This window comes from Eurosta solidaginis, chromosome 4 (assembly GCF_040869045.1).
Source record: "Eurosta solidaginis isolate ZX-2024a chromosome 4, ASM4086904v1, whole genome shotgun sequence".
Lineage (NCBI taxonomy): Eukaryota > Metazoa > Arthropoda > Insecta > Diptera > Tephritidae > Eurosta > Eurosta solidaginis.
Window position 1 is genome coordinate 68,657,799 of NC_090322.1, and position 16,563 is coordinate 68,674,361.

General features: G+C 37.1%; 1 protein-coding gene and 1 pseudogene across 8 annotated transcripts in view; both read left to right on the forward strand.

Moving 5' to 3' along the window:
- SK (small conductance calcium-activated potassium channel) overlaps positions 1 to 16,563 on the forward strand; it is a 591,679-nt gene that overhangs the window by 286,315 nt on the left and 288,801 nt on the right. For all 8 annotated transcript variants that reach the window (XR_010952625.1, XR_010952626.1, XM_067782017.1 and 5 more), the window contains one exon: positions 11,632 to 11,948. Coding sequence is in view for 6 of the 8 variants with exons in the window: in XM_067782017.1 (XP_067638118.1) it covers positions 11,632 to 11,948 (317 nt within the window). In the remaining 2 variants the exon portion in view is untranslated. The remainder of the gene's footprint in view (positions 1 to 11,631; positions 11,949 to 16,563) is intronic.
- On the forward strand, positions 800 to 8,371 carry LOC137247614 (uncharacterized; annotated as a pseudogene).

Sequence of the window (16,563 nt, forward strand, 5' to 3'; positions counted from 1 at the left end):
AGCCGATTACGTGCTACGCGTCACCCATATGGTCGCCAAGCCTAAAAACCACCCACTGGAAGAAACTACAAGCCTGCCAAAATACTGCTCTCAGAATCGCCACGGGCTGTCTTCTTATGTCCCCAGAACACCATCTGCATAATGAGGCGAGAATACTCCCCATCAGGGAGAGAAATGAGATGCTGACCAAACAGTTTCTGTTGAATACCCAGAAACCTGGGCATCCCAACAGACATCTGATTGACGAACCAGCACCGCCTAGGGGCCTAAGGAGTCATCTCCGTGAGCATTTTGAGGAAATACGGCACCTGAGAACCCAGCCGTATGAAGCGGAAAAACACAGCAGGTCCTTGGTGAACTCCATAGACAGGCATCGGACCTTTATGTCGGGAATTGCCCGGTGAATCCAGTACTTGAAGAAAAATATCCAGAACTCGCAGAAGAGGAACGCATACTCCCCAGGGAAACGCGTGTCACTCTTGCTCAACTTCGTTCTGGATACTGTAACAGGTTAAACTCTTACCTATCCAGAATCAACCCCGACATACAAAATGTATGCCCTGCTTGCAATGTGTCCCCACATGACACCAACCATCTCTTTAATTGTAATGTGGAACCAACGCCTCTAACACCCCTTTCCTTATGGTCCACCCCTGTTGAAACGGCAAGTTTCCTTGGACTACCGTTAGAGGATATTGATGACAATTTGTGATCGGTCGCGGCTATTAGGTGGGGCGAGCATTGCTACAACAACAACAACAACATTGATCCAGATTTGTTCGAAGTCGTCACAAAAAATATGATGCATGGACCTTGCGGTGCATTGAATGTGAACTCTCCGTGCATGATTTATGTAAAATGTTCGAAGCGATACCCACGAGCATTAATTTCGGATACGGTCACAGTTGACGATGGATATCCGGCATATCGTCGTCGATCCACTGATGGCAATGGTAAATCAATGATATTTAAGATGGGAAATCAAAATGTTGAAGTTGACAATCGTTGGATTGCTCCATATTGTCCATTGTTGTCCAAAATATTCAAAGCGCATATTAACGTCGAATACTGTAATTCCGTTAAATCAATTAAATACATTTGCAAATATGTAAATAAAGGAAGCGATACGGCTGCATTCGGTGCAGTCCCAAATGAAAACGACGAGATTAAAAAATATTAAATGGGGCGTTATATAAGCATTAACGAAGCGATATGGCGAATTTTTTCATTCCCAATACACGAAAGACATCCAACAGTCGTTCATTTAGCGTTTCAACTTGAAAATGGCCAACGCGTTTATTTTACTCCTGAAATGCAGCGCTTAGAGCAGCAAGTGCACCGTCTACAACTTTGAGCGCCTTTTTTCATTTATGTCAATCGGACGATTTTGTAAGAACATTTCAAAGGAGAAAACAAGGAAAACCAGTTGAAGGTCATCCTAATGTGTTCTCAATAGATGCATTAGGACGCATTTATGCAGTTCATCCAAATAATGCTGAGTGCGATTTTGTAAGAACATTGATATATGCAGAAGTGCTACAATATTTCACATGGGATAAATCCAGGAAAACATTTCAAAGGCCAAAACAAGGAAAACCAGTTCAAGGTCATCCTAATGTGTTCTCAAGAGATGCATTAGGACGTATTTATACAGTTCATCCAAATAATGCTGAGTGTTTTTACTTGCGCGTGTTGTTAATTAATGTTCATGGCCCAACATCATTCCAAGCTTTAAGAACAATTAATGGTGAGTTGTGCGCTATATATCGTGAAGCATGTCAACAATTAAATTTGTTGGAGGATGATAAGCATTGGGAAGATACGCTTGCCGTTTCGCACGCACACATTTTGATTTGGTCCACATCAAATACGAATAATTTCAAAGATTATATGGCAGATGATATTTTAAACCAAATGTGCCGAAATACTGCAAATTATGAGTTCGAATTCACATTGGAAATTTACAATGAAGCATTGATAAGGATTGACGACATTTGTTTGTCGATGTCAAACAAATCGTTAGTACAATTGGGCATGCCAGCAGCAAATCGTCCAATGCATGATATGTTCAATCGAGAACTGGAGCGTGAATACCGTTATGATTATAATGAACTAAAAACATTTGTAGCATCAAATTTAACGAAATTGAATAACCAACAGCAACATGTTCATGATACAATCATGAATAATGTTAGCCATGGAACTGGCGGATTGTTTTTCTTGGATGCTCCTGGGGGAACAGGCAAGACCTTTTGATTTCATTGATATTAGCAACAAATCGATCAGATAATAACGTTGCATTGGCACTCGCTTCTTCCGGAATTGCGGCTACATTACTGGAAGGCGGTCGTCCAGCACATTCTGCATTAAAGTTGCCTTTGAATACGAAGCTAAATGAAGCACCAACATGTAATATTTCTAAAGAATATGTAATGGCAAAAGTTCTTAAAGTATGTAAGCTCATCGTATGAGACGAGTTCACTATGGCACACAAGAAATCATTGGAAGCACTTGATAGAACTTTGAAAGATCTAAGAGGAAGCCAAACAGTATTTGGAGGTGCCACGATTTTATTGGCTGGAGATTTCAGGCAAACATTACCTGTGATCCCAAAATCCACGGCTGCAGATGAAATCAATACATGTTTAAAATCATCGTATTTATGGAGACATGTAAACATGCTTACACTTACTACAAACGTACCTGGTCAACTACAAAACGATCCGTCAGCAGCTGAATTTTCACAGCAATTACTGAAAATCGGAAACGGCCAAATGTCTGTCGATCCAACAGGAATGATTACATTGCCTAACAATTTTTGCACTTTTTCACAGTCTAAAGAGGCATTGAGGAGTGTATTTCCAAACATAGTTCAACATTACAAAAACTATGATTGGCTCAGCGAAAGAGCAATTTCAGTTGAGAAAAATAAGGACGTCAATGATATGAATGCAAGTATTCTGGATTAAATACCTAGTGACATAATTGCATATAAGTCAATGGACACTATTACTGATCAAGATGATGTCGTAAATTATCCAACTGAATTCTTAAACTCACTCGATTTGCCAGGCCCACCACCTCATAATTTAAGATTAAAAATTGGAGCACCGATTATTATGCTGCGCAACATTGATGTGCCACGACTTTCCAACGGTCCCAGACTCGCTGTGAAGAAGCTAATGGGTAACGTTATCGAAACAACAATTTTGAAAGGGAAGTACAAAGGCGAAGACGTTTTGATACCCAGAATTCCACTGATTCCGACGGATTTACCATTCGATTTCAAACGTTTGAAGTTCACTATTCGCTTTGCCTTCGCTATGACAATTAATATGGCGCAAGGACAGTATCTACAAATGTGCGGTATCAACTTAGAATACCCAATTTTTTCTCATGGACAATTGTATGTAGCTTGTATGTAGGCAAACCATCGTCATTATTCATTTACGCGAAAGATGGAAAAACCAAAAACGTGTCTACCAAAAAGTGTTACAATAAAGTTCGAATAAAATTGTATGAAAGAATTTGCTTTTTTTCGTATTACTTTTATTCTATTTCAGCAAATCATTGAATTTATCGTCTAGCGAAGCGGGCGAGGGTACGCTAATAATAACATAAAAATTATAAGCAAAAACAGAAATACTAAAAAACTTAATTAGGGAGCGTAAATTCATACGCCGTCATTGCGTAATGGTAGGTAGGATTAGAATTCTGACAACTTGAGTTCGAATCTCAGCTCGGAGAGAATATAAAAATGAAATAATAATTCAGTTTGGTTTCTGGAATAAACATATGTATGGGCCAAAAGAGCAACAGTGCGCTTGAAATCCTGAATGTCTGTTGCTATATAACTAAGAAGCTATCAATAAAACTTTGAATTTAAAACGAAATGTAGATTATATTTCATCGGCTTCGTTGTCCAAGATCACCACTTCTTTTTATTTAACACAATATTTTTTGCTTAGATACATAATTTCCAAATCAATTACATATATAGCGTAGGCATACATATGTACATTGTAAATAGGTAGTATGCTAACATCTTCTTCTTCTTCCTCGTCTGATTTGTAAGCTGGCATTGTTTCTGCTGTTAATGCTGGTTCTAAATAGACGAAATCCTTCACAATCTCCACAGAGACGGCTCTGCCCAGCCGTGAATGCACCGATTCTTTCTTGGATGACGGCAAGTACGTCGTCTTATCCTCATTTACCGCAAGACCCACCCTGCCCGTTTATCTAATCCAGAGAAGGCAGAACTAACGCCACGTTTGCCAATGCCAACGAAATCAATATCACCAGCATACAACAACAAAAGTACGCCCTTATAAGAGAACAGAAGTTAGCGAAAAAGGATGAGGAAATAGGGCACCTGAGATTTCAGCCGCATGAAGCAAAAAAACACAAGCAGGTCCTCAGTGAACCCCACAAACAGGCGTCGAACCTTTATGCCAGGAATTGCCCGGTGAATCCAGATCTCAAAGAACAGTACCCAAAACTTGCGGAAGATGAACACACTCCCCAGGGAAACGCGATTCACTCTAGCTCAACTTCGAACTGGATACTGTAACAGGTTAAACTCTTACCTATCCAGAATCAACCCCCACATACAAATCGTATGCCCTGCTTGCAATGTGTCCCCACCCCACACCAACCATCTCTTTAATTGTAATGTGGAATCAACGCCTCTAACACCCTTCACATTATAGTCCATCCCTTTTGAAACAGCAAGTTTCCTTGGACTCCCGTTAGGGGATATTGATGACAATTTGTGATCGGTCGCACCTTTTTGATGGGGCGAAGCACTGCTAAAACAACAGCAACATTAAAGGATGTCTACGAAGGGGGGCTAATCTTTCAGGAGTATCCACATTATTTCAGACAGCCAGGCAGCATCGGGTGCCTTGCGGTCTTACACAATTACTTCTAAGCTAGTGGGTGAATGCATCGGAGTTCTTAAGTATCTAGAAGCCAAAAACCGGGCATCGGGGACATGAAGGTAATGGGCAGGCAGACTACCTGGTCAACCAGTATATTTTTTTTTGTTGGAAAGAGGTATTCTTCGTCTGATTTCTAAGCTGACATTGTTTCTGCTGTTAATGCTGGTTCTAAATAGACGAAATCCTTCACAATCTCCACAGAGACGGTTCTGCCAAGCCACGAATGCACCGATTCTTTCTTGGATGACGGCAAGTACTTCGTCTTATCCGCATTTACCGCAAGACCCACCCTGCCCGTTTATCTAATTTAGAGAAGACAGAACTAACGCCACGTTTGCCAATGCCAACGAAATCAATATCACCAGCAAACACCAGCAAAAGTACGCTCTTATAACAAAACAGAAGTTAGCGACAAAGAATGAGGAAATACGGCACCTGAGACTTCAGCCGTATGAAGCAAAAAAACACAAGCAGGTCCTCAGTGAACTCCACAAACAGGCGTCGGACCTTTATGCCAGGAATTGCCCGGTGAATCCAGTTCTCAAAGAGCAGTACCCAAAACTTGCGGAAGAGGAACGCATACTCCCCAGGGAAATGCGAGTCGCTCTAGCTCAACATCGATCTGGATACTGTAACAGGTTAAACTCTTACCTATCCAGAATCAACCCCGACATACAAAATGTATGCCCTGCTTGCAATGTGTCCCCACATGACACCAACCATCTCTTTAATTGTAATGTGGAACCAACGCCTCTAACACGCTTCACATTATAGTCCACCCCTGTTTAAACAGCAAGTTTCCCTGGACTCCCGTTAGAGGATATTGATGACAATTAGTGATCGGTCGCACCTATTGGATGGGGCGAAGCACTGTTAAAACAACAACAACAATAAAGGATGTTTACGAAGGGGGGCTAATCCTTGAGGAGCATCCACATTATTTCAGACAGCCAGGCAGCATCGGGTGCCTTGCGGTCTTACACAATTACTTCTAAGCTAGTGGCTGAATGCATCGCAGTTCTTAAGTATCTAGAAGCCAAAAACCGGGCATCAGGGACATGAAGGTAATGGGCAGGCAGACTACCTGGTCGATCAGTATATTATAGCAGCATTCTGTGATCCAGAGCCTTTATATTGACTGACAAAGGTACGCACTGGAAAAACCATAACTAACTGGAAACAAAGCAGTTCAAACAATACTGGATTGAGTTCCCAGGGCAAAGACACGATGAGACGAGAGAATCAGCCAAACTCATTATTTAAGCAGACAGGATCTACGAACTCTCACTGGGACTACGAGATACTTTAGTCTTCGATATCACCTAAGTATGTTTAATCTATCGGTTATACAAATCTGTCGATTTTGTGATCTACGAGATGAAAGGCTGGGTCACGTTCTTTGCCAATGCGTCGCTTTGAAAAGGCAGAAACTCTCCCATTTAGGTGACGTGATATTGGGTAAAACGCCTGAAGAGGTAATTAAATACATCAAAAACCTTCACATATATTAAAATGCTGAAAGGCCAAGTCAATAGATCTAGATTCAGGGCGCAGTGCATCGGGGCCTAATAATAATAATAATCTACATGTTTCGTTAAAGCACAAATTGGATCTTAGACCTAGTTTACATGTAACGAAATTATCTTCGTTTTCATACTTAACTCCTAAACGTTAATTATATAACTAGATTTCCCATATCGTCGGCTTTACGTGCAAAGGTGCTAAGTCCACTTTTTTGCCAAAAATTAATTCTGATGCAGTTCGGTAGATAATTTGAAAATACATACTATGTTCAAAAAAAAAACCTTGTCGACTCTTATTTTAAAGTTATCTAAGCAGCGGTGTGCAAAAGTGACATGCCCACATATGACAAAACGCACGCGCTAAGTCCACTTGACAATAGTTTTGTTCCGGTACTTTTACTGACCAAACCTAGTACAAATGTCAAACATAAAAATCATATATAATACCAGTCAGAGAACCGCATACCGGAACACGTTCCAGCAGTCCATGACTGTCTCTGACTGTTTCTGACTGATTCTGACTAGTCTAATGTGATTTCTACATATAGTGCTGTGTGTTGTTTTTTGTGCTCAAGCAAAATTCTTTGCTTATTTTAATTTATTTATTATTAAAGGTAAAAAATATCAAATTCAATTTAATGAATATGAATTGGACTAAAATTTGCATATATTTAGACATTTCAATGGACACTGATAAAAACAACAGCGAGTATTTCAAAAAATATGGTAATCAGGCAGATGATGGAGTTATGGGACTGGTGCCTTACGGCTTTAATAGCGATTCGGACGAGTCGCTAGACCTTCCTTTAAAATCACAAACGCGCAAAAGAAGAGGAAAAGTTGTTAATCAGGCATGGTTCGCAGCAAAAAACAAAAAACTGAGAGAAAATGGCAAACTATACTTCGGTAAAAAAAAAGATAATGGCGTGTGGAATTATCGGAGAGTTAGAAATGCAAGAGTTATTGGAGAACGATGTAGGTGTAAAAAAGCCACTGGGTCTGCTACCCTCCACTGTGCAGAAGTCACTGAAGACCAAAGACAAATAATCTTTAAACAGTTCTGGAAAATGGATTGGAAAGAGAAACAAACTTACGTAAATACATTGATTCAAGTAACAACACCTGCAAGAATGCCAAATCGTAAATATAAAAACCAGACAAGAAGGGTTCGAACATTACAATACCATGTAAGGGTACAGCAAAATAATGTTAAAGTTTGCCAAACATTCTTTTTGAACACTCTTAGCATTGGCAAACGTATGGTGCTAAATTGGGTCAAACAGACAACGATTTCAAATAAACACTACGCAGAACGCACCACACAAAAATTGTAGCATTGCACGTCAAAATCTTTATTCATTTTTCGATTCTCTACCGACCATGGAATCACATTACTGCCGTGCAACAACGAACAAAAAATATCTTTTGCCAGAATGGTCTTCAAAAAAAATAACTATTTGATTTTTACGTAGAGGATTTTTGTAAGCCACGTGGGGGAACCCCACTCTCTATTTCGGCGTTTCATGATGCATTTGCTGTTAAAAATCTCGGCCTACACTACCCAAAAAAATATCAGTGTGAAATCTGTGCTCGACATTCTGTGGGAGATATTTTGGATGACGTCTACAATCTTCACCTGACAAAAAAAACAGGAAGCTAGGGAAGAGAAGTAAAAAGACAAAATCGAACAGGCCTTTGTGTTTACTGTCGATCTGCAAGCGGTCTTAATGGAACCAAAATCCCAAGTAAGCAGCCTTTATTACCGCACGAAGTTGCAAGTCCACAATTTGGTATTCTACAATTTGATAAGTCATGATGCTTATTGTTTCGTATAGAATGAAGTAGAAGGTGAAGTATCTGCGGAAGAATTTGCTAGCATTTGGGTGTACTTCATCGAGAAGAAAATAGTTCCAAAACTTACCGAGATTGCAGCTGATACGAAAATCATTCTTTATAGTGATGGGTGCACGTACCAGAATAGGAATGTTACTATGAGTAACGCTTTGCTCAATACATCTATTAAACATAGCGTAACAATTGAGCGCAAAATACTCGAAACGGGACACACACAAATGGAAGCTGACAACGTCCATTCAGTTATCGAGCGTGCCATTAAACACCGAATTGTTAATGTACCAGCAGAGTATATTGAAATATGTCGCAATGCTCGAAAGAAACCGACACCTTATTGAGTAGAGTATGTGGATCACAATTTTTTCAAATGTTTCAAGGGCATACCATATTTAAAAACAATTCGTCCTGGTCGCGGAAAAGGTGAATCAAAAGTCACCGATATTCGTGCAATAAAATACACGCCGCAATGTGAAATATTTTATAAATTGTGTTTTCCAGAGCCATGGAGCTATTTGCAACAAAGAGTGGACAGAAGTGTTGTGCCAACTGAATGGTCTAATTTGACTCAACTTCACCAAGAAAGAAGAAAATTAACATCCAGAAAATACGCAGATTTACAATATATAAAAGCTTCTTTGCCAAGAGACTACCACCAATATTATGAGGACCTGCCACATGAGTGATATCTATTTATTTTTGTTTAATTTATAATTTACAAACAGCAATGAGGAAGACTGTAGATTTATTAATTTTTGGGATACCCAAAATAAAAATTTTCCATTAATTACTTATGTTTTCCTTTAAACGACAGCAACGAAGTAAGACTTTTTAATATTTTTTTGTGATAATAAAATACGCCGTTGGCAAAAAATCTTTTACTGCAATACTTCGTTTTGTAAAATGTCCTAAGTCCAATACATAAAGTGAGTATAATTCCATAAAATGTGCTATGTCCATAAACAAGCTTATTTGAGGGCGCTAATTCTATTGTTTTTAATTTGTATTTTTAACTTAAATGAAATATGAAAGTTGACAAAATTGCATTAAAAAAAATATATATATATTTATATTAAATTATTATTCAGTTTTTTTTTTGTTTTATTCAACATTTCTAAAATGGCACTTAGAACCTTTGCACGTTAAGCCGACGATATCATTTTTTTCCCTCAATAATCGGTATTTTTTTTTATCGAAAAAGTTCTTCTAATTGGAAGCATGATACAAAAAAGGAGGTAGTTCCATTTAGTGTGACATTAGCCACTTGACTTTTGCGGGGACAATGACAATATCACAAAAACAAGCTACCAGATTGAAAAATGTTACGAATTTTTCTAATTTTTATGGATTTTATTTTAACGAAGACGACTAAATTAATTTCATAGTTATTTTAAATAAAAAAGAAAAAAATGAGTTTTGGAAACATTTCAATACAAAATATCAGCCTAGAAACGAAGGTTTTTAATAAGTTTTTCGAGCTCCTGGAAATTGTTTTGGTGGAAGAAACATGGATCAAAGTATGCAAAGCAAGTGAATATAGCCTTCTTAAGTGTGCGGACGTTTGCTCAGAACATTTTGACAAAACATATACGTTTGTCAATTGCTTGCCCAAAGGAGGTCTTTATAAACCGAAACCGCAATTTCTTGATAAATTGGCTACAAGTCCACATTTTTTATTTTTTATTTATTGTACAATTCAAGCGATTCGCTTTAGGAGAGAATTGTCAAACCATTTTTAGGGAGAACATTACCCTGTAGCTCTGCAGGTTAGCCACTAGTTATGAGAGTGTTTTTGCCAGTTGTACCAGGGGTCACCTTGGGGCAGCCCACATTATGTGCCCTCTTAGCATTGACATAGATGTGCAGACTTTGGAGGTACACTTTTTATCAACATGCTTTCAGAAATATTTACTGTAGGGGCATGATAATAGGGCCATGCTAGAACACCAGGATTTTTCGTGTATTTTTTTTTCTGTCTACGGGTCAAGCTGCCATAAATATATGAGTCATTAACCAATTTATGAGTCATTATCCACTATTTTTCAATAAAATTGCATGTTTTACTTTATTCTCAATCGATATATATACACAAAAATCATGCTAAAGCACATTATTATTGTCTGGGATGACCATTGCGTTTTCATCCTAAAGGAAATTTCCATCACGAAAAACCACAATTTCGCCTTAAACAGTAACGGTATGACAACGCTTCTGGCAAAACAACAAACATTATGAAACTTCAAAAATCCCCAAATACGTCAAAAAATTTTGAGTGCAACTACCTTCTTTTTTGTATCATGATTGGAAGCACAAAATAAAAGCGAAGCGTGCAAATTTGACAGAAAGTAATCTAGTTCACAGGAATGGAACATATGAAAACGCGTAGATTATGTATTGACGATATATTGTAGATTAAGGCATGTGCAAACGTGGTCTTAGTTTCTCATTAAAACATACTGGACATCCAATTTCGAAAAGTTGTTCACAATTTGTCTGAAATTAAAAAGTGAACCCTTCCACTTTCATAGGCGGGTGATTTCCTAGTCCCAACCGTCACATAAAGAAAATTACAATTTGTCGTGTTTAAAATAATAAATAAATATTCGCCTTTAAGTGTTAAAATTTTTGTAATTACTAGTTAAAGAGGATATACTTAAAGTATGATTCAAAATGTCCCACCCGTCAATATGGAATGCCCCCGTTCACATATATAGTTTGAATATGACGCGTGTTTATCTGTCAAACAGACTTCTGAAGAGCATTGAAATCTGCTGTTTCAGTGGAAAAAGTTCTGCCGTATATTTGTAGTCTTCCCGGAATGTCGCGTTGATATCAGAGATAACTTTTAAATTACATCCATACTATTACATAAGTGTTTCTCAAGTAGTTAAAATTCATTTCATTTTCAAGCATGTCTCTATGATTGGAACTTAAAAAAATAATTTTATTAAATAACGTAAATCCATCCATGACTATGAGAGCGAGATAAAATTTGAAATTTACTTGAACACTAAGCATAAAAAGTTTTACCATTTAAAATTTTCACCTCCATGATTTTGTATTATATATATATATGCATATGTACTTACGTAAATATAAATCCTATCATGAATGCTTAAGTAGAGCTATAATTATTAATTACATTTTTTTCATTACTTTTTTTTTGTAATGAGTGTCTTAAGTGTCACTTCCCAGTTATTAGTTTGTATGTTAGCTTGTTGTCACACTTTAAATAAATTTATATAAACGCGCTTAATTAAATTTTAATAAATGCATTTCAATTTTTTATTTTTCTTTGATTTCAAACTCGTCAACAGTTGTTCATGATAGATAATTGTGCGGACGACTGGCGGATCGCGATGACATGGCAACGAATTAGTCAAATAAGCTTAGAGCTTTTCATATGCGCAATTCATCCAATTCCTGGCGAATATTATTTCCAATGGACGACAAAGTTGGCAAATAAAAATAAAACAATGGGCACAGAAACGGTGCCGTATGATGTTGCATTATCATTACCCATGTTCCTTCGGCTATATTTAATATGCCGAGTTATGCTTCTTCATTCAAAATTATTTACGGATGCATCATCACGCAGCATAGGAGCTCTCAACAGAATTAATTTTAATACAAGGTAATTTGAAATACCACATATTGTATTTTTCGAAAAAAAATTACATTTATTTAGTGCCACACACGTTAGGCCATTCTGGCCCATGATTCAATCACAAGAGGTTTGCTCAGCTGACAAATTTTTTGACAATTGCAGCCATTTTGGTCCCAAATCGAATTGGCATCCGTGTTCTTTCTTTGCGATTTTTCGAAAAATATTAGTAGTAGAAATAGGAGGCAATCAGTTTACAAATACCTGATAAGTACTGAACTGCACAATTTCTTATAACATTTTTTTTAATTTTATGATGAATTTGGTAACTATGCCATGATCTATTAGTGTGGCTAACATAGGTTAGGTTAGATAGAACTGAGCGGTCTATGAGGATCTCACATAACCAAACTGAAAAGCGCTATCAAAAACCAGGACCTATGTTATAAAATAACTTCGTCCTCTTGGCAAATACTATAAGCTTTGTAGGACCTACGCCAATTGCTGCTTCTAGATCTGACAGCTGTAACACTCCTATTTTTTTTTTTGTCAGTTCATTGTGGCTGCTGCGTATACCCATATCCGCTGCAAGTTCGAAATCGCCCTATCTCAAAATATTTTTTCAAAAATGTCCCATTGCAGGATTAGCACAAAAACGTCTTACTTCAAAATTAGGTTGAAGAACGTCGTATCTCAGAATGCGTTTCATTAACTCCTCTTATGTCAAAATGCATTGAACTTATGCTTAGGTAGGGAGTTTTTGAAACAAATTTTGGGATAGTGTATTATTGAATAAAATTCTGACGTACGAGATTCTTCAAATAAATTCTGAATTACCAACCCAATATAACTCTTTATCAATTCACGAAATATTTAGTCGAAAATTAAATATTTCCGCCAAAACCTGGTGGCGTTTACAAATTTACTATCACTACTAATATACTTCTGAAGGTACTTTTCTACTACAATTTTCGCTGAAGGTGATTGAAGTATTCCCCGTTTTCCTTACTTCGTAAAAGCAACCCGTCCAAATTTTCCAATATGGGAGTGTCAAAGCTCTTGTCACCATTGGAGAACAAACCTCTAGTAATTGAATCATGATTCCGGGCCTTTATTATGTCACAAGGCGCCTAGTACTGCTGCTGTGCGGAATTCTTGTCTTTTGGTTTACTTGCTCAACGGCAAGTTATTTTTCTGATTCAGAGTTAATTTCTAAATTTGTCAAAAATTTAGGAGTTTATCCCCTTATGACAAGCTAATTCTCATTAAAAGAGATAAAGTGCCATTCCGAAACTAGTTGTCAGGCGCGGTTTCGCAGTATTTGGTTAAGCTAAGGTTAAACTAAGTTTGCTTTAACTCCAGTCAAATTTAAACTCCAGTTAAACTAAAGAGCACTTTTAAAGTCACAGCTTAGGGCCGCCTTTGGGGTAGGCGTTTTGATATAGCAACATTGGTTTTGCATTATCTAGATAATTTGTAGATACGGCAACAGTTGGATTTTGTTTACCCAAGAAACATGGAAAAAATTCGAGTATTGATATCCAACATTATTCTCTAATTATTCTTATTTAGTTCTTAAGTTGATATCCAACACCATTTTCCAATCACTATCCAACCTATGAGAGATTTTGTGAAATGTACATTTCTCAAATGAATATCCACATAACGCATTTTTTCAGTTGATATCCTACATTCGATAACGAGTTGAGGTGGAGTTGAAAAAAATCTTCTCCAAGGTGGTACCACCAAGCCCAACAGCTGTCTATGGTGAGAAATAAACACTTGGTTGGTAGCAGTAATGAAGCGTTATAAATTAAAAATAAATTATCAATCTTTTATATTATTTTCGTTAAAATACTGCACTATTGGAATCTTACATTTGAGTACAATTAGAGAACGACGCTTGAATACAAGATAAAGGCTTAAAAAAACTCCGTTGAAAACTCCATGATTCTCAAAATAACTCAAGCCCAAATGCTTGTTGGATATATTCGACGTCATTTCGAACGAATTTAAATAACTTATAGGTTAACTAGAGTTTAACTCTGCCAGATCGGCCGCTTAAGTTCAGCTTAACTTCAGTTAAAGTAGATTGAAAAATTACAGAATAAGTTTAAGCGGAGTTTAACTGACAAACAGAGTTGAACTTGTACTGAAAAACCGGGCCTTTAACTGACTAAACTGAGATGAACTTGTACCTAGCTTTAGTAATTTTACTTTAATTAACAAACAAAACAAGTAAGGAAGGCTAAGTTCGGGTGTAACCGAACATTACATACTCAGCTGAGAGCTTTGGAGACAAAATAAGGGAAAATCACCATTTAGCAAAATGAACCTAGGGTAACCCTGCAATGTGTTTATATGACATGGGTTTCAAATGGAAGGTATTAAAGAGTATTTTAAAAGGGAGTATGCCCTACTTCTATGGGTGGACGCCATTTCGGGATATCGCCATAAAGGTGGACCAGGGGTGACTCTAGAATGTGTGTTGTACGATATGGGTATCAAATGAAAGGTGTTAATAAGTATTTTAAAAGGGAGTGGGCCTTAGTTCTATAGGTGGACGCCTTTTCGAGATATCGCCATAAAGGTGGACCAGTGGTCACTCTAGAATGTGTTTGTACGATATGGGTATCAAACGAAAGGTGTTAATGATTACTTAAAACGTAGTGTGCCTTAGTTCTATAGGTGGATGCTTTTTCGTGAAATCGCCATAAGGGTGGACCAGGGGTGACTCTAGAATGTGTTTGTACGATATGGGTATCAAATTAAAGGTATTAATGAGGATTTTAAAAGGGAGTGGCCCTTATTTGTATATGCGAAAGCGTTTTCGAGATATCGACCGAAATGTGGACCAGGGGGACCCAGAACATCATCTGTCGGGTACTGGCAAGATTCCAAGGGCTTTTAATTTCTACCTGCAGAACTTTTTCGCTTTCTTCTACTTGATATAGTAGGTGTCACACCCATTTTACAAAGTTTTTTCTAAATTTATATTTTGCGTCAAAAAACCAATCCAATTACAATGTATCATCTCTTTTTTCATATTTGGTATAGAATTATGGCATTTTTTTTTCATTTTTCGTAATTTTCGATATCAAAAAAGTGGGCGTGTCATAGTCGCATTTCGGCCATTTTTTATACCAAGATAAAGTGAGTTCAGATAAGTACGTGAACTAAGTTTAGTAAAGATATATCGATTTTTGCTCGTGTTATCGTGTTAACGGCCGAGCGGAAGGACAGACGGTCGACTGTGTATAAAAACTGGGCGTGACTTCAACCGATTTCGCCCATTTCACAGAAAACAGTGATCCTCATAGAATCTATGCTCCTACCAAATTTCACAAGGATTGGTAAATTTTTGTTCGACTTATGGCATTAAAAGTATTCTAGACGAATTAAATGAATAGAGGCAGAGCCACGCCCATTTCGAAATTTTCTTTTATTTTTGTGTTTTGTTGCACTATACCATTCCTGGAGTTGAATGTTGACATAATTACTTATATACAGAAAAGATATTAAATTGAAAATTTAACTTTAAAAAATTTTTTTAAAGTGGGCGTGTTCGTCATCCGATTTTGCTAATTTTTATTTAGCACACATATAGTAATAGGAGTAACATTCCTGCCAAATTTCATCACGATATCTTCAACGACTGCCAAATTACAGTTTGCAAAATTTTAAATTACCTTCTTTTAAAAGTGGGTGGTGCCACGCCCATTGTCTAAAATTTTACTAATTTTCTATTTCTCGTCATAAGGTTAACGTACCTACCAAGTTTTATCGCTTTATCCGTCTTTGGTAATGAATTATCGCACTTTTCGGTTTTTCGAAATTTTCGATATCGAAAAAGTGGGCGTGGTTGTAGTCCTATTTCGTTCGTTTTAAATATCAATCTGAGATGATCACCCAGGAACCTACATACCAAATTTCATTAAGATACCTCAAACTTCACTCAAGTTATCGTGTTTACGGATGGACGGACGAACGGATATGGCCAAATGAATTTCTTTTTTCGCCCAGATCATTTTGATATAAGAAGTATATATCTATCTCGATTAGTTTATGCCGTTACGGATTACCGTTATGCGAACAAAGTTAATATACTCTGTGAGCGCTGCTCAGCTGAGTATAATAAAACAGACTTATTCTCTTTCAGAAAAAAATTTGCGATTGCTTAAAAAAAGACTCACTGTAGTTAAGTAGAACAAATCAGCTATACAATTGTTGGAAACTCATGCAAGGTTGCCATAGCACTTTTAATATGTCACACATTCGAATATTTTTATACATGATGTAATAATAAAGGTGAAGTCAACAACATAACCTCACTTTCTCGGTAGCCCTATTTTCCAGTATTTACTTGTATTACAAAAGTATTAAATTTTGTTTGCTTCGTTTTTCGTACAACATTCCCAAAAAATTTGTTTTCTGCAAAATTGTTTCTATATTCTTTTGGGGAACACAAAGTTACGTAAATCTTTTTGGCTAAACAATTATAGTAGCGGCTTATATAAATAGTTATAATAATTCTAAACATATATTAAAATCTACTTCGATCATAGTAGAACTCAAAGCCAGTTCTCTATGATAGACAACCCTCAAAAATATGCATGCCGAACTTGTCAGAAAAAGGGAAAACGTC